This window comes from Mastigoproctus giganteus, chromosome 7 (genome assembly GCF_048544385.1).
Source record: "Mastigoproctus giganteus isolate SK-2022 chromosome 7, ASM4854438v1, whole genome shotgun sequence".
NCBI lineage: Eukaryota > Metazoa > Arthropoda > Arachnida > Uropygi > Thelyphonidae > Mastigoproctus > Mastigoproctus giganteus.
In genome coordinates this window covers 69,704,321-69,726,757 of record NC_143581.1, presented here as the reverse complement: position 1 = coordinate 69,726,757, position 22,437 = coordinate 69,704,321, and the positions used below count along the sequence as shown (strand labels likewise).

Here is a 22,437-nt window from a genome sequence, read left to right as displayed (position 1 = left end):
TTTAACTCCCTGTTAGTTTAATAAGCTTCTGTCCTCCACTTTCCTACAGAAGTCCCTGTGTGAAGGTAGATGCAAAATACTCATCCAGTTTGTCAGCTATCTGGGCGGGACCATCCTGATTTGTCCCCTTACTTCCAGAGTTTATATAAGTAAAGAAATCTTTGCTGTTTTTCTTTGCATCCTTTGCCAAAGATTTCTTGTAATCTGCCTCTTTTTTTACTTGATTATAGACTAGCTTATATCTACCATAGGCTTCTGGGTGGCTTGATAATTTATATGCATCCCATGCATTTTTCTTCTCTGCCACGAGTCTCATTAGTTCATCTGACATCCATTTGGGCCTAAACCTTGAACAGTATTTCTTAGTTGGTATGAAAAGCATAGTAGTTTCCAAGATTAATTCCTTCAATGCTTGCTATTTACAATTCGCTGTTTTTAACATCATCAGTTGATCCCACTGTATAGAATTTAAAAAAAAAAGTCTGAGACCACTGTAGTCACCTTTACGAAAGCAAAAACCCTCCCCTTTACCCTTGACGGTAGTTACATATTTAAGTTGGTTGGTTGGTTTGGATTTTAATGGCGCATTGGCAGTTAAGGCCATAATGCACCAAGACAAACATATTTAAGTAAATGCCACATCAGTACACTGTGACCACTGCCAACTAGTGGTTCCTTTAATTGCAAATTCTTAATGCATGAATAATCACTGCTGATAATCAGATCAAGAGTATTACTCCCTCTGGTTGCCTCTCGAACATACCGCTATAGAAAACAATCATCCAGTAAATCCACAAAAGTGTTTCTAGTGTGCGAGTCACCGTTCCACAAGTTCGAGTTAATATCGGCCAAGTTAAAATTCCCCATTATAAGACATTCTGATTTACTGCCCACTGTTTCTCTATACAGCTATTCGTTTTACTCAGAGTCATTAGGCCTGTAACACTCTTGTAATTTTTTCTTTCCCAGTGCTTATGTCACACAAAACTGACTCAACATTGCACTGCCCATCAATGTCAACTGCATGCACTTCCTTAGATTTTGTGTGTTTCTTAACTAGTAGCATAACCCATCCTCCCTTCCTATACACATTTTACTTCCCGTGTTGCAATTCTGCACTGCTTATACAGCAGACTCTCGATTAATCGGGACACTTCAAGACTACAAATTAAATAAATATATCAACCAGAAATCAAAAAATTCAAGTAATAACTAGAATAGGTATAAACATATTTTGCAAGTCGTAAATAAGCGACAAGCGGCATTATAAGTCGTCATTGGGAGATTAGTGTACACATTATTTAGTTGCAATAAAGATTTTCTCTATTATCTTGCAATCCCGCTGTCTTCACACCCTACGCTCAAAAAAAAAAAAAAAAAAAAAAACCAAATGTTTAGTTTGTTTTAGTGCGTCGCATCGATTGCTGTGTTCAGCTGCAGCCCAAAAGGACAAAATTTTTTTTCGTTATTTATGTCAGGGATGTCGGAATTTTTTTTATAGTAAAAAAAAAAATTTTTTTTTTTGTTTAGAAATCGCGAAAATGATGGACAAACACCAAAGAGTTGCGTTTTCGGTTAAACAAAAACTTTAAATTATTCAAAAGTTTGAAAACGGTGAATCCGTTAAATCTCTAAGGAATCATTATAAGGATGTATCAAAATGGCCAAACATTAACAAGTATCGAACGGAATTCAGACTTGTTTAATAATAATATAGTAGCAATATGTTATTAGTCATTCCCGAGTTACGTATAACTCGACAAAGTAAGAAGTCCTGGAACGTATCTCTTACGTATGTCGGAGACTTTTGTATTTTTGGATTAACCGGGAAATCGATTATCTGGGATTTGTTTTTACCATCTGTCCCGGAAAATCGAGAGTCTACTGTATCTGTGTGACACCATGTCTCTGAATCACAACAATATCAGACTTTGATTTCTTTTGCAGCACTTCAAATTAATCAAATTTATTTACAATACTCCTAGCATTGGTGTACATGCAAGTATACATGCACCTGTCCTTATTCGTAGTTATCCTAACACAGCTCATATTTTTACTTGTTCCATGACGAGTCCCAGCAGTCCTTGAAATCTCCATCACCTTGCTTTTCAGACTGCTGCACATTCCAATGGAAGCAGTGTAAGAATCACTACCTCTGCCAGCGGCTATTGCTAATCTATAGTTTGCGTATCTCCCCAAGGTAGCAGTTTTCCAACCCACCTAACACTGCCTCGACAGCATCAGCAAATATTCTTGCACCCTTTCTATTTAATTGTATCCCATCCCTGTAGAAGCAGTCTCTCCTGTTAACAAGCACGGACCATGTTGAAAAAACTTCTTTCCCCTGAGCCTTGCACAATCTCTCCACGGCCGAATTGGTTGACAAGGTTCTCATCATATACTCCCTTCTATTGTGTCTGGGCAGAATTGCAGATAATTTCAAATTTAACCCTAACTCGCCACTTTTTTTTCAACATTGACCTATACTTGACCTCACAGAGTACTGAACGCGGATTTGTGGGGAACACATGACAAACACACGGTGTCCACTATGTTAACATTCTTATGCTGTGTATAAGTTAAGGGCAAATGCATCATTAATACACAGCCAATTCTAAATTATCAAAATTAATGATGCATTTGCAATTAACTTATACATAGTCTAGACTTTCTCTCAGCCTCAAGCATTAGCCCTCAGCCTCAAGCATTAGCCCTAAACGCATTATATTCTTATGTTGTTAAAACAAAAAGAAATATTTTAAAAGCAACTAGGGTAAGGCAGTAAATGTTTTTTTAACCTTGTTGGAGAGAATAAACAAAAAGCTTGAAACGTCAAACAAACATAGCGTCGGCGCTTGTCAGGTAGAAAATGCCATTCTTCAAGCAAAGTTAAAATAGTTGCAAAAACGGTGGCAGAGCATATGACGGGTTCTCGTACCCAATTTCTATATGAAAACCGTAAAAAAATCACCGCAGAAACTATTGTAGTAAACGTTTGAGGCTACATTTAGAAAAACTTTCAGAATTTTAAACATTGTATAACAGTTAACACCAGAACGTTATTTTCGAGGGGGAACCTTGGAGTTGCCACGCTATTACTTAAGCTTAATAAGAAAATATTTATTAAAGTTATATTGAATCTGTGTTAAAAAGGCCATGTGATGCGAGGAAGCGGACCTTTTTTTTCATAAGCCAATAAATAAAATAAAGCAGAATATGAATCCAATCTTCTATCTAGTTCCGCTTTTAACTAAGCCAGATTAACTGCCTCTACTACACAGAGAGGCAGTTTATTCAAGTGTTTGGATCGCATTAAATTGACCTATGGGTGAATTTAATGCGATAATTTCTTGATATTTTATATGCTTTCCCCCGCCCCCAGGTCTTATCATATATGAGATAAAGCAGACCTTCCTTATTCAGTTTACCCAACCCTTTCAACACCTGTAGGTCTCTGTAGATCGCTAATTGTAAATCTTTACAATTAGCCATCCTCAGAAGTTCTCCTTCTAAGCCATTTTAATTATGAATATTAATAAAACAACAAAAAAATGAAACTTCTAGAAATGATAATATAGTATTTCAGGAGTCAATGCTTTTTTTTTTTTTTTTTTTTTTTGTGTTTGTGATTTCTTTTATGTAAACCCCTGGCTTGTAGCCATGAAGGGGTTTGTATACAGCAATGTGCGCTTTCTGTATATAATAAAGAGTTATTATTTACCTGTGTCACATCTGTATATCAAGAAAAGGTTGGGATATTTATATCTGAAAATCTGCAGCTGACTGATATCACGCGAAGTAATCCATATTTTAGCTGTAAATTTAATTTTACTGGAGCTAATTTGCAAAATTATTTTGCGAGCTACAATTTGAGCACCTTCGATTTTGACAAAAACCAGTCTACCATCGGCAAATACGCAGTGAGAACCACAACCATACCATATACTGTTTATTTATCTGTATTCTACGAAATCCCAAACTGGGTTTAGAAATAGTATTTTGAGTACAGTTTCTCAACGTCAGAGTGAATAACTAATACGGCTTGCAAGACGTAGTGTTATTCATTTAATTGAATTAAAAACATACCATTTAGATTAGTGGTATCAGACTCTGAAGTACTCAGAGACCAACAAGTCGTTCTCGGTGGCTCGAGCGCCACACTAGCGAAAAACAGCATATCACTGGCATTATTCAGCAAAATATATTGAATATTTCTCCTGCGCAAAAATACATGCTCTCATGATAAATATTTATTCAGGTTTGTATAACTTGTAAATTTTATTTACATTAGTTACTTGTGTGACACTTCGAGTTTATTAGGTATCTATATAATATCGGTGTACATACACCATAGATAACTCTTAAGAAACTACGAAGTAGTTGTAGTAGGCATCATTTGCTCTGTTTCTCATATTGTGCTCTTCCTTCCCGACGAGTTGCCATGATATTGCACTACTATATGGCAACTTGTCGTGCAGGGAGCACAAATGAGAAACAGAGCAAATGATGACTACTACAAGTTTCGTAAACTTGTAGTAGTCATCATTTGCTATCATTGTATATGTAAACTTGTAGTAGTCATCATTGTATCGGTGTACATACATCCATGGTGTATGTACACCGATATTATATAGATAATAAACTCTTAACGTATTATGCCTTGTGCGTTTAGTTATTTTTAGATACTTAGAGTGTAATCTCCTTTAATCTCTCACTTACAATTTTGGCTATATGCAGTAAAATGTGCTGTGAAAGTTAACACATGAGTGCGCAGGTGAAAGTTGGTAGCAGAACAAGAAACGCTTGAGTGCCGTACGCTGCCTCCGGGTCAGCAGATTGACTTGCCAATTATTCTGGAAGGTTACCCGCATTCATGTATTTTTGTTTTATTTTATATAATTTTTATTTTTGCGGTTTTAGCCATGTTCGCATCCACAGCTCCCAAATACGCGCCTCCTTGCTTACTTATTGATGTGAACTTCGAAGGTTGCTGTAAGAGGAGCATGCTCATGTTTGGCGCGTATGTTAATTAAATCGTATTGCTTGTAGTTGCATTGCAAGAGGGCTGTCCATTGCGGCGCCCTCAGTAAGGTCAGGCGACGCCCGCAAATTATCTTGTATGAGTTTGTTTGGAACAAATTATAGGATGCGAGCCTTCGAAATTAATCGTTATGAATTAATATTAAATATTCTCGGCATTTAAATTTCCTCTTTCCCTTGCTTGTACTACACAAAGAATGTTCTATTAACGAAAGTAAACTCAAGCTACTTAATCTGCCTGTAAATTTGCACAGTATTATTTATTAGATTCAATTGAGTTCATTAGAGAATTTCATATCTCTGAAGTTCAACACCTTTGCATGGAAAATTGCACATACTTGTTATATGATTAATTATACGCTGCTTCACAAAATTAACAGAACACGTAGAAAACATGTAACTAGTGCAGTTTGCGATGAAGTGAGACAAAATTTGATATCGTGGTGTACGATAAAATAACGATGAATTGAGGAGACAGCAGGAAACTTCGGCCAGGTATAAAGGACATTTATAGGAGTTGTATAAAAATTACCAAAGTGGTCACATTACACGAGTCGATACGACGTGCTCGAAAATATGGTCAAATGACATCAGTATAGCGTATGATTCCCTCCAGCGGCTAAACAGACCTGACAGCGGCGAACCATGCTCAATATAAGGGGATTTATAAGACCCTGTACCAAAAAAAAAAAAAAAAAAAAACCCATTCTTCCACCAGCGCAGACCTTAGCTCACCAAATTACCGAGGAGTTTGCTGCTGCTGCTGCCGTGCCATGCGATGTCCAGTGGCGTCCCACACATGTTTGACTGGATTTAAGTCTGTGATCGTGCTGGCCACGGCATTCGTTGGATGTCTTCAGTTTCAAGATATTCCTCCACTGTATGTGCAGTGGCATTATCGTTCACGAAAACAAAAACTGGGCCAAAAAACATTTCGTTCACGAAAACAAAAACTGGGCCAAACCCTAAAAAGTTGCACATAGAATTCGAGGATATGTTCTCGGTATCTCTCGCAGTTACAGAACCCATATCAAAAACATGGAGAGGGGTGCGGCGATTGATCATTATTCCGCCTCACCCAAGAACATCGCCTCCACCGTAAGTGTCCATATTCTCTGATGTTGGAGGGATGGTACCGAATACTCGGCTCGAGACGAAATAACGTCTAGAATCTGTTCGTAGGCTAAAATGGGACTCATTAGAGAATAGAACTAGACCCCCATTCGTCAGGGCTCCAAGTCACATGTTCATGGCACCAGTTTAGACCAGTCTTCGGTGGTTTGGGTTTAGTGGGATGCGAACTACAGGCTTCCTTGCGTAGAATCCACTTGAATTGAGCCTCCTTAATACAGTCCGGTTGGAATTGTTTTCCCCTGTGACCAGATTAACTTAAAGAGACAGTTAATGACAGCACATCGTGGGGTTCCGTCTTGATGTTAGAGTCAGATAACTGACTGTTCTGGTTGACGTAACCCTCGCGCGACCTTGGCCAGTTCTTATACTGGTTCATGTCGCCTGAAACTGCTTCCGTAAAGTATGTTAATTGTCTAACGGCACCAGGGGTTCCCCCATCTCTGCGTTGTGTACTCTGTGGAAGCCAGAAATTTAAAACTGTATGAGATATGGTTATGTCGTTTAGTGTTATGTTCTGTTGTTTCTCTGACCATTTAGCCGTTGGGCCCCTAGTGGGACCCACCGTTGCCTACACTTAGCACTAGGAGGCAGGTAATGTAAACCCAGTAGATAGTGTGGTACTCTGGCAGGTCCTGCCACCTAGTTTCCGAAGATTTCACTAGCAAGGACCAATTTGCGGCGCATTAGAGAGCTAGCAGCATCTAATGCACGATTGCCAGCTGTATGACGACCTCTGCAGCATATTAATAACAAAGTTTTTGTATTCTCCCAGAGGACAAGAATACAACACCACATACTGGACACGAAATAACAATACCAAGCCTTCAACACCTCCTATGCCCAAGAGCTCTTCGCTAGAAGACGAACACTCATCGCGATGGAGTGCCACTGATCGTGTGCCACCACGCAACTCAAATGGCAAATAGCCTGACAAGCAAAACGACAAAGTGGCAGCAGACAGCAGCTTTCTGGGACTCGACTGCACAGCAGTACGGCCAACCCAAGTGGTGGAAACCCAACTTCAAGTGACAACAAAACACGGACTTGACAGATTTGATATGAAAATTGATCAAGACTTAACGATTTACCACTGGACCCACCAGGACTGGACATTAACCAACGATCAATACAAGACGCAGCCTGCTGCCAATGCACCATTAGGCGCCCTTCATCACGCTCCTTTGTGTGGTGCCTTTATCCCCTTTCCCTGGCGGGGGGGGAGACGGGTCCCTGTCTGCTCCCTCAATGCTGCCTCCCCTTTCTTCTCCTCGTGGAGCCAGCCCCCACTGATTTCTCTGGGGATGCCTTCCCTATCGTTCCCATATTTCTGCCTGTTCCTTCAGTCTCATCCCCCCTACTCTAACTAAACCGACCGGATACACCCCAAACTTAATGTTGCACAATTTAGTCAAAGCCAAAAAATTTAATCTCGCCTTCGCTTAAATTACATTTCTGCCTTTTCTGACTTCACCCCCCCCCACTTTTTTTTTTTAGTCCAGTGAATAGGTATGCTGCTTGTAGGCTCGGCGAGAACCAAGTCGGGGTTCTAGGGTATACTCGGCTGACGTCTGGGATAAACTTCCTGGTAATCTCCCCGGTGTTGGAGTTGTCCATCTGTCCTGCCGCACCTACAGCAGGTGGTCCAAAAGCTTTTTTCTCTCATCAGGTCGGTTGTTTACATGGTCGGTCGTGTACCCAAGGCTTCCATGGTGCAGAGACGACACTGTATGACACATTAAGCCAACGTGCCACCTGCGACTGCCTAGCTTCAAGTCGTCCAACTGCCCACCATCCTAAAGAATCTTCTAAACGACGATGACTTGCCATCCTGATTACTGGAGATGTGACTGAACAAGCCACGAAACGGGAATGTAGTGCTGTGGTCGCAACCCATGTTTTACAGGCATGAATAATTGGCATAATGTACGACTCTATAATGTGGTAGGGTCGATTTCTGTTTGATACTCGCAATTTTCATGCTAGGATATTCGCCTTGGGCGACACTGCTCACAAGATATTCACGAAAAATATTTTGTTCTCTTAATTTTGTCGAGCAGCGTAGATGATTATATAAAAGAGAAAACAACATAAGGAGCAGTTTAATAGCCTTTTCTTTTCTTAAAAATATTTTGTAGCACCTCTGATTTAAAAACCAGTAAACTGTAAAATCCGGTACACTTTGTGGGAAAAAATTACACTTAGGGAAATATTAAAAGAGAAACCCGGCACTCGTAACGACGATGGCCAGTGGCGGATTTCCGCACAGGCGCAACGAGGCGCGCGCCTGGGGGCCTCTTAAATCGAGGGGGCCCTCAAATCTCTGGTCTCAAAAAAAAATAAATAAAATAAATAAAATTGTTTAATTTTAAATTTTTACACTCATCTTTATTACCGTTACTGAATAAAACTATAATTTAATGAGAAGTTAGTAAACTCTTATGCGAATATCCCTACATATTATATGAAATATCTATGCGAACTAAGTGAGTCTGAAGTAGAATACATATTATCATTAATGCTAGATTTTATGTATTAATTTTATGTATTAATGTTAGATTTGGGAGAGATGGTAGTTGTTATTTTTTCATTTAAACATTAGTTAAAATATGTATGAAAGAATTGCGCAACCAAAATGATTAAAACCGCAACACCAAATTTAGAGCGCGTGCTATAGTAAAAACGTGCGCGTAGAATGCACACTGTAGTGGTACCGAAAATATTTAGAGGGGGGGGCCTAAAAATTGAATTGCGCCTGGGGCCTCTCAAGTGCTAAATCCGCCACTGACGATGGCATTTGTACTTAAGAATGCATGCAAAAGAGGGGACAGCACAACTAAGCTGTGCACGCGATCAAGGGGTTCTGTATAGGTCCGAGAATGTGATGCTCTTTATACAAGCAAATATTGCTGAGTAATACCTACTTTTAATTATTGTTTTTATTGGGGTTTGATGGCGCATAAGCTGCTATGACTATAATTCACCTACTTTTAATTGTTGTATCTTAATGGAATTACCCCGAAAAGGTATCAACTTGTTTAAAGTCATGATTAGGGGAATCGCATGGCATTGTTTTTGAACGTGTGCTCGAATCAATGTTAGATCGACACATTGTGCTGTAGAGCTCGAGCCGCCACTTCGAGCTCTGCGGTTGTTAAACATGGTTAAAGAGCATTTTAAAACTATTAAAGAAACCTAATTACATTCACACTTGTACTTCGGGGCTTACCTACGAATAAGCTGTGTGTCCAAAAATGCTGCAATATTGCATGTTAAACCACCCATATTAATGGGTGGTTTAACATGAAACCCATTAATATGGATTAACATGAAACACCCATTAATATGGGTGGTTGAACTTAGAACCACTCATTAATGGGTGGTTCTAAGTACCACCCATATTAATTTTGTAGTTATAATTTTGGAGATACTCCCCCTTCGTATACTGACATAGCCCTGTGTCAGCAGAGAGAGTGCATAGCACGCGTTTCTTGAGTGGACCGGGGTTCAAGCTCGTGAGTACTAAATACGATAAATATTTGTATTGACGATTTATTGTAAACTCTGACTTGTTTGTCGTGCCGGAGTATAAACAGAAAACGCATTGTGCATGTAAAATTACACTTATTCGTAGGCTGATTCTAATGCCGAATACCAGCACTAATTAGTGCGAGAAAATTCTACTTCCTCTGCCTGACATCGGCTAACCGAAGTCCCGATTGAAGAAGTCTAAAAGAGGTTTTGAAATGCTGATGAACTGTCAACTAGATCTCTCCAAATGGCTGATAAGTGACGAATTGGAAATTGCACGAAGGCAACTAAAACAGTGGCGGGTTAGTGTGTGGTGTTTCCTGTTTGCTGGATGGAAACTCCTGTTTTTCCGAAGGGCTGCACGAAAAAATCGTGCAGCCCTCACTCGAGACCGAAAAACTCGACCACGTTGGGGAAACACCCACAACAATTTCTACCCCTTGAGAGGATTCGACCTTTCCCCTCAATTTCCCACATGACGTGGAAAATTAGCGATCGTAACCACTGTTCTACCCGGGGACATTCAGCACCACAAGAAAGGCAGCATAATAAGACATGAGTAGCTGTAGGTTACAGCCTGACTTCAATTTTTATTGGATACCTTCAAAAAGTAGAATTAGTGCTTTTGGAAGTGAACACTGAAAACTTGTTCCCAATTACTGTACAGAAACAAAATTAGTAAAAGAATTGCTGACGTATAAGGTTAGTTCAGTTGCATCAATTTAATTCGTAGCCATCTACCAAAGTAGTTAAATTAGCATCGTTTTAATTATATCTCATAATGAAAATCTTCACAACGAGTTGCCATGATATTGTACTTACTCGAATGTAACACTTTACCAGTAGAGAAGACTACTGTTACTTATTCTCAGCGGATACCACCATCCAGACGGCCCGTTTCGAGGTTTATTGGCCCTCTCTTCAGTGGGTGGGCAGGTACCCTGGTAAAGTGTGTTTAGGGTGAAACGGCACCAGGGATTTCCCCCATCTCCGCGTAGTTTACATTGTGGTGTGATACAGTTCACTGTAAAGGCCAGAGATTTAAAAGTATATGGATCTTGAGGTGTGTGATGTCGTGTACCGTTGTTCTTCTGGCCATTTAGCCGCCAGACCCCTGCTGAGGCCCGACGTTGCCCACACTTCGCCCCGTGGAGGCAGACCAGGCCCAGTAGTTGTAGTTTACTCTGGCCGGTCCTGCCACCTAGTTTCCTGAGATTTCAGTGGCTAGGACCTAAAACAAAAAAAAAAAAAAAAAAACGTTTGCGTGGGTTGATCGCTAGATTGAAAGACCGAAATGTGAGCGAACTCAATTTGGAACTATTAAATTTTGACCTGTGGGGTATACGCTGGCGAGCAGACTGGTGTTGCAATATAGTGACAACCCAGTTATGAAGTATAACTCCACAATATGAGAGATGCGTGATGGTGTACAATAACCTCGAAACTGCACCGTATGGGTAGTAGTACCCGGCGAGAATAAGTAATGGCCTCCGTAGCCGAGTGGTCAGGAGCGGGAGTGCAGTAGCACACGGTCTTTGAGTAGACCTGGGTTCAAGCCCCTGACTGCTGAATACGGTCGATCTACCAACCCGCACTGGACCAGCGTGGCAGATTATGGTCCATTTCCCTCAGCATGAATTGTTGAGGAGGCTTCCATCCTGCAGTGGGTTGATAATGGCTGCACTTGAACTTTTTTTTTTTTTCTTTTTTTAACTCTTCTCCTCTGGTGAAGCGTTACTTATTCGAGGTAATGCAATATCATGACAGCTCGTTGTGAAGGTATTCACAATATGAAATATAATTAAAACGATGCCAAATTAACTACTTTGGTATATGGCTACGAATTAAACGGATGAAATTGCACTAACCTATTACACGTCAGTCATTCTACCACGTAGCTTGAGCCTCTTGCCCTTAAATACTTTATAGAAGAATTGCTTTAATACATTACATGTGATTAAGTTATAACCTGGAGTAACAAAGGTCTGCCTTACCCTTCACACACACAATGAAATTTGAAATTGCTGAGGGTGGGGGAACCGACAGAAAATCATGTCAAATTGTAAACACCGAAACATACCAAAGAGCAAATATATTTTCACAGGTTTCGTGATATTTTCAATGTTCAATTCTTATAACTTCTTGTTTTTCTAAGGTACATGTGATGAGAGTACTTACGTCGGAATCCACTCCTTTATCAGCACCTGGACACTTGAAGGTTACAAATTCATGGCACCTCTTGTGGACTACAAAACTGCAAACTGAGAGAGAAAAAAAAAAAGCAATCAAACTACTTGTCATTTCATTTCCTTTTAACTTTAAAATCAATAAATGGCTTCGTCTTTTATGTTGGAAATTATGCAGTTAAATGTACATTTATTATTATCTCTTCCTTTTCCTTTTGGGTTTTTTCCCCATTCCGCGACGGGTACTGGTATCAGGGTGTGTGGGGTCGGTTTTTATGCACGGTTATTATTCTTGGTTTAGAAACTAACTATCCTGTGGGTATTCAGCAGCGCCGTTTCTGAAGCTCCTTGTAGGTGTTCTCTGAGAGGCCTATTACTGCTAGGTTCTTATGTAGGTTCTCTGGCACCATGCCGGTGGGTGATACGGAAATTACTTGTTCCATATGCCCATCTCTTTGATTTCCCGGCTAAGGGCTATTACTCCCTGATCTTTACCTCGTAAATTTTTTTTTTTTTTTTTTTGAAAATTACTAATGTTGGGCGCCGCTATGTCGATCAAGTTGGTAGTCATTTTCTTGTTAGTGAGGATTTATGTCCGGTTTGTTGTGCGGGATAGTCTTGTCCGTTATGATGTAAGAACTATTCTTACATATTTTGTGGAATTTATAATTTACAATATCTAATGTTTTTGTAGATAAGCACTCAGCAGATTTGCTTGTGCGGTGCACCTTTCAATACTGAGAGATTAGCTTAACAGCAGGGGGGGGGGGCGCTGACCGAACTGTGATACAATGGGTAGGCCAGTTTGGTTTGACACAGTTCGTGTGTACAGAAAAAGGGCTGTGGCCTACTGACGGTAGCGTGGGACAAAAGAACGCCCACCCCCCTAAAGTGGTTCGGTACTCCATCCAAAGGGAAGACCCAGATCAGAGAGCTCACCGTGTTCGAGCGGTAAACAAAGTCCAAACAGGCCGACACGGGAGGCACTCTCAATAATTTCACAGGCGGTGTCTTGGAAGGAAGCGTGAAGGATGAGGTAAGTGGTAGCGGGCATCCCAAAGATAGTTCTACAGATTTTTTTAGTGCCCGGATGTTCTCGACACAAAGAAGGGAGCTCGACCTACCAGACGCGGGTCGGGACGACGAGGAAAAAAATAAGCGAATGAAATTAAAGATGAAGAGGGAGAGAAAACTATGATTGGACGAAAAATAAGGGAGCGTTGAAAACAAAACTCGGATGCAGGAAGAAGACGGAGCCAGAGCCCGGAAGTCAGAGTCCCGAAGCCTGGAAGGAAGGATCCGGAGGAAATTCCGGGGAGAGGCGTGAGAGTGGCGGAAAGATATTTTTGGGAGTGCGGGAAGCGCATATAGAAAGTTCCGAAAAAATGGATGTATAGAGGGTAGAATAATAGCAAAAAAAGGCGGAAGGGTCAGAGTAAGGAAGGTCGTTCGAGTTATCCACTGAGAAAAAAAGCAACAGTCCTGGAGGAAGATCCTGTGCGCAATAGGAACGTCTGAGGTCAAGCTGGGAGCACATCTAGCGAGTTTGCGGTGGCCAAGTCCAGCGAGGAAATAGCGGAAGAAGCAAAGAAGGAAAACTCATCCAGGTGGTAGAAAAGGAAAGCAAGTAAGTTTATGTAGAATATTTATTAACAGAAACGGTGTTATAAAGAAATAAACGAAAGAAAAAGTAATGGACAGGACAGTCAGTAAAGAATTGAAACCAGATGAACACTATCGTAAGTGATAGAAATTAGAGTCACTAACTAGGGAAAAAGAGAGAAAGAAAGTGTGTGAGTGTTACTCATCTGTGATTAGAAGTATCCGAAAAATAAGGAAAGTTGTTAAACCTGAAAAGGGTCAAGTTTATGGAATGTATAACTAGTAATAACAGTGTATAATATTTATTCTGTAGAATATTCCTCTCTAGAGTATATAGGATGAAGGTGAAACTTAATTGAATCACCCCTTGTATATTAATAATTAGTTGTAAGAAATTGGATATTATGAATTATATAGTGTGTGTAAATATCTTGTATAAACGAGTAAATAAATCTAGTTTGTTTTATCATGAGCTTTGTGTGTGATATTGACACCAAGCATTAACTGTAAGTCACGGGAACTATTCTAGCACGGGGAGATAACACAAATAAGAGAAAATTAGTATTTCCTCCAACTTGGATCTTCTGATTCAAAAAAAACCTTAATGACAAAGGAGTGAGTAAGAAGGGTGCCGATTAACTGCGCAGCAGATAGCTTGTGGGTCTTGGAAGGGAAGTGAGGACCCCCCTGTTTAAAGGAATAAAGAAAATAACAACAACAGCCTTTATGGTTCCAAGGAAAAGGGGGAAAGAAATAGCTAAGGGATAGATTAAAATAAGGTCAATAAGAATAATAATAAAATATATAAATAGAAGGAAATAAAAATAATTAAATATTATCCCCCCCCCACAATGATAGCGCGGACCCAGTAGTACAGCTTGTGTGTAGGTGTCTAGTATGGCCTGAGATGCGTAGTTGTAATATGGTATACTTTCTTGGATCAGGGAATATTGAAATGTTGTTGTGCTGGACCCCAGGGTTTCCCCCCATTTGCCGCTATTGTACTTCTTGTATTGAAGCTTACGCCAAAACCGACCATTTGTATGTAGTGAGTAGTGTGTGTAAATGTTATGATGTGTTCTGTTGTTGTTGTCGTCGTCGGGTACCTGTCTCCTAGCAGGTGGGAAGCAGCAACACCTGATCATCACGTCCCAACCCCCATGCCGCCACGTGGAGTCGACCAGGATCTACTATCGTCTTGCTAATCTGCATCATGAGAAAGCCATGAAACAGACAAATTAAAGAAAGTGAAAGGGGTAAATTAGGAAGAGTATGGGATGGTTCAGGGAGGAAAGAGAAAGTAAAGAGCGGGGTTAGACAGAGGGACCCACCATAGAAATAGGAATGAAAAGAATGGAAGAATACATCTTCCAGGATGGGACTAGTCAGTCCCAAATTTAATTGTATTGCTAGGATTTAGAGTTAAAATTCTATTATTTTGTATCTGATGTTGTTGAGGCTTGGATATTCTTTTTTTTTTTTTTTTTTTTTTTTTTTGCTGGTTTCCAAGGTTTGGGCAACCTGGGGACGGGATTGCTGGCATCCACCGGTATTGCACTATCTCCGGTGGGTGCGGGATTCTTGGCTGCTTGTGCCTGGGGACGGGCAGCGGCTGCCTAGGTGTTGGGTGCTCTCTGGTGGCAAGGTGGAAGTACACCAGCGATAAAAAGCTTTGCAGAGTTTCTGCACCAATACAGACGTGCAAGGTGGAGATGGGCTTAGGCCTAGGAGCCCTTGATACAGGTAAAACACACACGTGTTCATATATAATAGTTTTTTTTTTTATATATATGTATAATGAGAATGATAATGAATATAAAACTGTATATATATCTTCTTTATAAGTTTTTGTATATAATTTGTAAATAACTGTGTACAAATAAATGGGGGGGAAAGGAGTCCCAAAGTATCCCATCCCGAATATGAATTTCAGGATCAGCAGATGTTAAAATTCTTCTCCAACATTATAATCAGCTCGATGATATGACCATCAAGCAGCGGAAGATATAGGACAAGCAGATATAATGACATCCCGTCGAGAACCTTATCTTCACGAAAGAGAACACCCAAAGTTCTTCTATGTACAATCCAGCCTCACAATCGGAGGTTCCAATTATATCTAGAAAATTTCCACAGCACAAATTCATCTCTACTGCTACCATCAACTCAATTAAAAAACCAGCAATTGTGCCCAGACAGGATCAACAGGTGCAATCACATCAGGCTGACAGTCTTATCCTTCCAATAGAGCATACTAAGTACAAAGCTGTTCAAGGAATTGAAGGACTTCTATATACAGTCCTTCCCTTATAATCGAAGGTACCAATAAGATCCAGAAATCTTGCCTAAACTATTTTCAGTTCTATATCCACTTTGTGAAAATTCCAAACTCATGTTGAACAATAAAGCCTCCAAGAGATTTGCAATCCAACGAGAGAAGATCCCGCAGAAATCCACGGAACTCGGAGAATCACAACGTGAAGCATTATAAAACACTATTTTATTTGGAGCACTTTATGACTCACTGTTAAAGCACTAATGAAGCATCATGTGAAGCACCAAATCGAGCACTTTTATACACTGTAAATACTATGTGCAAATTCTTGCTGAATGAAGTACTATATGAAGCACTACACTTTTATATGAAACACATAAGCACTTTAAACAAAGAACTCTACGTGAAGCACTTAAATATACTATATATACAATGTACAGGTTCTCAAATAGTGTTTCCAGTTAAACAGGGTTTCTTTGAACAACGGGAGTTTCTTCATTAGCTTCTAATGTACTATACTGGCGACCTAGTCGTGCCTATATCGCGTCTGGTGATCGCCCTGCATAACGCGGTATTATTATTGTCGTTATTATATTAATTTCTCCCTGATGAAGTTTCTACTCCATTACGGGTACTGGTACCAAGTGCACAGGGTGGTTATTGTCTGCTGTTACTGTTGGTCGAGGAACTCTCTGACTAACCTACTAGATGTTCAAGAACAGACTTTCTGGAATTCCTTGTACGTGTTCTCTGGGAGACCTATTGTTGCTAAGCTGTTATGTAGGGTCATTATAACAGTGATCACCGTATTAAGTTTTTGTTTTACATTGAATAGGGGAGAACATTTAATTTCTGTTATAAGAATGATTTGCAGTTTGCAGGCAGTTGTTTATTTATCATTGTCCTTGATAAAAATCATTCACTTAATATTGTTCGGTAACAGAATTCTTTGATTTCTTCATATCATAAGATATGCATGATCTGTGCTTGCATATAAATCTAAATCATGATAGCTGCTGAATTAAGACCGAGTTATGCCTTTCTTACCGAAAAATTAAGGATGTTAATACTGTAGCTTTTTTTTTTTTTTTTTTTTTTTGACATATATGAAGTACAGTATAATTATTTATCAGATCGTACTGATATTTCCGGAGTAATGGTCTCTTCAATTCAAATATAGCTATGTAAATAGAATGCTAGTCTAGTACGAGAATGCGGTTAGCCTACTCGCTGCCGACAGTTAAGTGGTCTCTCTTATCTTAGTGTTGGCTGGAAAAAAAAAGAGAGTGGATAATAAATGCAATTTCTCTCCCCAGCGCAGCGCTAAGTACTGTTTATGTCCATTGTAAAAGTGAGACCGATTTAGAGTGTAATATGAAAAAAAGGATAAAAAATGATTGATAGGAAAATAAGTTTCTTCCCCTTCCCTGTTACATACTTCTGGAGTAATTTTTGTCATTCCTTACAGTAAATCAGAAAAAAAAAAGTTACTGTATTTTGGTTAAAAACATAAGCGCTGACCACGTTTGTTCGAACAAAAAAAAAAAAATTACAAACAACTATTCATCATGATTCCATGAATTAAAGCTTTTAATTCGTCAACTTTAGTTCTTCATATGGAAGAGCTTTTAATTTGTAGACTCAATTTATCTCTTCAGAGGATTAATCTAGGCTCGGCCTAGCCGAGTAGTCAGGTCAGAGGATGCAAAAATAAATGCGCTTTGAGTGGATCGTGGTTCAAGCTCGCCCTACTGCTCAATACCGTTAATGATTGTATTCATTATCAAAATGATAAATACATGCGGAAATATAAATAAGAACGTAACATAATCTGTGTATAAGAGGTATTTCACTTTATTTTTTATTCAGGCTGAGTGTTGTTGCGTGGTACAACGAGTGCTAACGGGCACAGGTAATCGCGCACGCTCACACACACAAAACTGGGTACTGTTTTCTGAGCGCTGTTACATCATACTTTCCCTTACTGTATTTTTATTTATTTTTTTTTTTGTTCAGGATAACTTTCGATTAGCTAAATTATGTGCTGATATATCATACAAGTATTGCAACGAAAAATAATGAAAACAAAACTAAACAGAACTGATATTTACTTTGGCATTGGTATCCTTGCTTTCCGAAGCCCCTGCAAAATAAAATTAACGACGGTTATGAAAATCAAATTTGATAATAATCATTAATAGGAAAATAATACATCAATATATACAACTAATACAGTAAATTTATATTTACTAATAATGCTCAAAATACTAACATGGGTAAATTTCAGTTATTTTGCAGCTTAAAAGGAAAGCTTGCTAGAACCAGCTAGGTTCTGACTATCGGTTTTTTCCAGTGGCACTTTTTTTTTTTTTTTTTTTTATCTCAATTGTCCCCTGATAGATCTTTTCACTAGCAAACACTTGATGCTTCCCTAAACTGTTGTAAATTTGAGTCTGTGGCTATGTCGAGAATGGTGACTTTTAAAAATATGTTAATGTATTTTTACACACACACACACACACACACACACACGAATAATGTTTGAAATAATTGAAAACTGAATCTTTCATAATAAAAAGATAAAGCAAACATCAGATGCAGCGAAAAGCATATTCCTCTACATGATGCTTGAAATATAAAAGTAAATTAAAATAATTAAAAAAATAATAATAAAAATAATGCCAGTAGCATGGCAAGACAGAAGAGCGAAAATAGTCAAAATTAAACATAACGATCAATCCAACAGGGAGGGAAGAGAAGGGTAACAAGAGGAAAAAATATTGCTGTAGAAACTCTCCAAGAGAATTTAGAAATTCTAAATACAAAGATAATAATCGATTAAAATTTAAAAGCCAATTAAATAGAAATTTAACGGCCCCTCCTCTGACGGGCACCAAGTCCAAATTTATGTAAAATATCACCAGCAGAAAAATAAACCAACTACAATAAAATAAACCAAAAAAAATAGACTGACCATTACGCCCCATCTCAACAGAGGACCACAAGGCCAATAATGGTCAGGGAATCGCTGAATTTCGATCGGTAGACAAATCGCCGCAAAGGTGAGTCGATCGAAAGATCAGACCGCCATCCGATCCCCAGATCGAACCTGCGCAGAAGACTAAAATAACCACTGTCATTCAAGTGGCCGCCGTAGCCTAGTGGTCAGGCGCGCGGGTGCATAAGTACACGTGCCTTGAGTGACTGGGGTTCAAGCCCGTGACTGCTGAATACGGTGCTGTTTCTTGTATGTGTATCTTGTGAACTCCTCTGACCGTTTGGTCGTCCCGGAGTATAAACAGAAAATTTATTTATTTATTTATTTAAGTCTTCTGCATTGGCGGTTCGATCTGAGGATTGGATGGCGGTCTGATCTTTCGATCGACTCACCTTTGCGGCGATTTGTCTACCGATCGAAATTCAGCGATTCCCTGACCATTATTGGCCTTGTGGTCCTCTGTTGAGATGGGGCGTAATGGTCAGTCTATTTTTTGGTTTATTTTATTGTAGTTGGTTTATTTCTCTGCTTGTGATATTTTACATAAATTTGGACTTGGTGCCCGTCAGAGGAGGGGCCGTTAAATTTCTATTTAATTGGCTTTTAAATTTTAATCGATTATTATCTTTGTATTTAGAATTTCTAAATTCTCTTGGAGAGTTTCTACTGCAATATTTTTCCTCTTGTTACACTTCTCTTCCCTCCCTGTTGGATTGATCGTTATGTTTAATTTTGACTATTTTCACTCTTGTCTTGCCATGCTACTGGAATTATTTTTATTAATTATCATTCTAATTTACTTTACTTATATTTATATATATTTTTTTTTTTAATTTTTTTTTAATTTGATTGCTTAGATTACTTAAATTTTTCTGGTATCTATTTTCTATAGGGTATTAAGGTGTATAATGAACAGGAGATTTAGTTAGCGTTTTTAGTCTAACCTATTCCTGTGGGTCTGTAATGGTATTCAAATTATATAATATATATTGAATTAAGTTTTAATTATAATTATTTTAACATTAATTAATCATCATACAATACTAACTAACTAACATTCACTTACCTGGTCATCTAGCCGCTACTTCATCGGGGGCTCTGAGCGGATCGATAGTCAGTTTTAAGGGAATGTCTCATAATTACCCGTTTCTGTTATCTCCTTACCAGTTTTGCCTTAGCAGTGAGATTATTTTGCTCTTTAAGTCTATTTAATTAATTGAATATGGATAGTTTTATTTCAATTTGTCTTTTAGTTTAATTTTAATTTTTCAAAGTATTTTTATCTTAACATCGGATTCGGCAAACTGGTAGAGGGGAAACAAAGCCCAACGGGTAATTATCGGAATAAGCGAGTGGAGTTATACTTATCTGTCCGGTGGTGGTCTTTCGGTAAATGAGGGGTTAGCCCTACTCATTGTTTGTTTTATCACTGGTTTGGTTTTTGAGTGCGCAGCTGCGCCTATTGTCGCTACAACAATATCAATAGGCGCAGCCGCGCCTATTGACATTGTTGTAGGGTTTTGGTGTGGCGGCATTACATGCTAAATGACCTTTTTCAGGAATTGTCGGGTCCTGTGTGGTCATGCGCACTCAAAAAACCAAACCAGTGATAAAACAAACAATGAGTAGGGCTAACCCCTCATTTACCGAAAGACCACCACCGGACAGATAAGTATAACTCCACTCGCTTATTCCGACAATTACCCGTTGGGCTTTGTTTCCCCTCTACCAGTTTGCCGAATCCGATGTTAAGATAAAAATACTTTCAAAAATTAAAATTAAACTAAAAGACAAATTGAAATAAAACTATCCATATTCAATTAATTAAATTGACTTAAAGAGCAAAATAATCTCACTGCTAAGGCAAAACTGGTAAGGAGATAACAGAAACGGGTAATTATGAGACATTCCCTTAAAACTGGCTATCGATCCTATCAGAGCCCCCAATGAAGTAGCGGCTAGATGACCAGGTAAGAGAATGTTAGTTAGTATTGTATGATGATTAATTAATGTTAAAATAATTATAATTAAAACTTAATTCATTATATATTATATAATTTGAATACCATTACAGACCCCCAGGAATAGGTTAGACTAAAAACGCTAACTAAATCTCCTGTTCATTATACACCTTAATACCCTATAGAAAATAGATACCAGAAAAATTTAAGTAATCTAAGCAATCAAATTAAAAAATATATATCAAGCACGTATAATAGTCCAATTGCCACAGGGCAATGGCATTAACCTAGCAAGTGATAAATTAAAAATAATCAATTAGACATTAACAATAATAACACAAAATATATATATATATATATATATATATATTACCTTACAAGAAAACCTAGAATAACAATAATTTTACTGTGTTGCCTTACTTGACAACAAATATTTCTTAAAATGTTATTCTTCAGGATCAGCAGTGAAGCTCCTCCACAAACTGTAGTATCTCTATATACATTAAAAAAAAAAGGTTTACCTCCTAGTGATATTTATTCGAGCCAATGGAAGAAGAGGGCGGGGAAATTACGCACTTATTCGAGCCATAATTTCCTCCATATCGTTCACGAACCTCGTGCACGTGGTTCGCTTCTAATGCATGACCAGGCTGGCATCATTTGATGCTCCATTGTAATGTTAGCTAATGAAGGGACCTGATATAGTTTGTAGTATTTTGTACATATTTTAAATATCTGTATACAGTAGTTTGTAAATATTTTAACCCTGCTCTTTCAGATGCAACAATATTGCTTGTGCATTACATAGGTCATTTCCTGATTAGATATCGATCATTGCTTTTCGACAGGTGTGTTTGGAATCCGTGAAATTTGATTTGCTAATTATAAGTACTGTTGTTGTTATTTAGTTTTTAGGAGCATTAGCAACTAAAGCCATATTGCTCTGGGGATATTCGGTGGTCATTTCCTTCCGCATCCTCCGTATTTGGTGGTCACGGGCTCGAACCCCGGTCTAATCAAGAAGCGTGTGCTGTGCACTGCTGCACCTGCCCACTGAGGCACTCAATTATAAGTACTAACGTAGTAATTAACACAATGCCACGACCTAGATTGGCAATGCGATTCTGAGAGAAAACGACGCAGTCATGAGCCTTCACGGAAATATAGAAACATGCCGAAAGGTAACGAACTAATAATAGAATAAGTTCAATGGCGACGGAGCAAGTGGAAAAATCAACGCTACAGGAAGCGGATAGCTAATATGGATGACAAACAGGTCAATCCTTAGCGAACCGTAAAACAGCTCAGATGTAACATAAGATCTTCACAAGATCCTGATAACGAAGAAACCATTCAAGTATCATATTGCGATTTAGATGATATGGTAGATGAACTCCAACATTACGGCGGATTATCTTTTCAAGGTGAACTCGGAAGAGCCGCACATTCGTGTTGTCACGGAAGGAAGGTATGTTTTCCGACCGCAGATACCTGTCGAGACCCTTTAAAGACTGTTGTGACAACACGGAAAAAGGGAGCCACTTCCGAGAAAACGTTCGTGTCTTCAACAATCTCGGTATTAAAAGACGCCTTTGCGTCTCCTAATACTGAAAACACGGAGTTTCAAGGTGGCGGCGGTCTTCATACGATGCGAATACGAGGAGGTGCCATCGTGAAAGGAACGAAGAGTTCAATGTCTGTTAGAGACGTTCC

At 38.9% G+C, this 22,437-nt stretch overlaps 1 protein-coding gene across 2 annotated transcripts in view; it reads right to left on the bottom strand.

Moving 5' to 3' along the window:
• LOC150082986 (protein kinase C, brain isozyme-like) overlaps positions 1-22,437 on the bottom strand; it is a 567,705-nt gene that overhangs the window by 342,499 nt on the left and 202,769 nt on the right. For both annotated transcript variants that reach the window (XM_090377718.1, XM_090377717.1), the window contains exons 2-3: positions 17,877-17,908; positions 11,881-11,963 (exon numbers count right to left, since the gene is read on the bottom strand). In XM_090377718.1, coding sequence (XP_090233844.1) covers positions 11,881-11,963; positions 17,877-17,908 — 115 coding nt within the window. The remainder of the gene's footprint in view (positions 1-11,880; positions 11,964-17,876; positions 17,909-22,437) is intronic.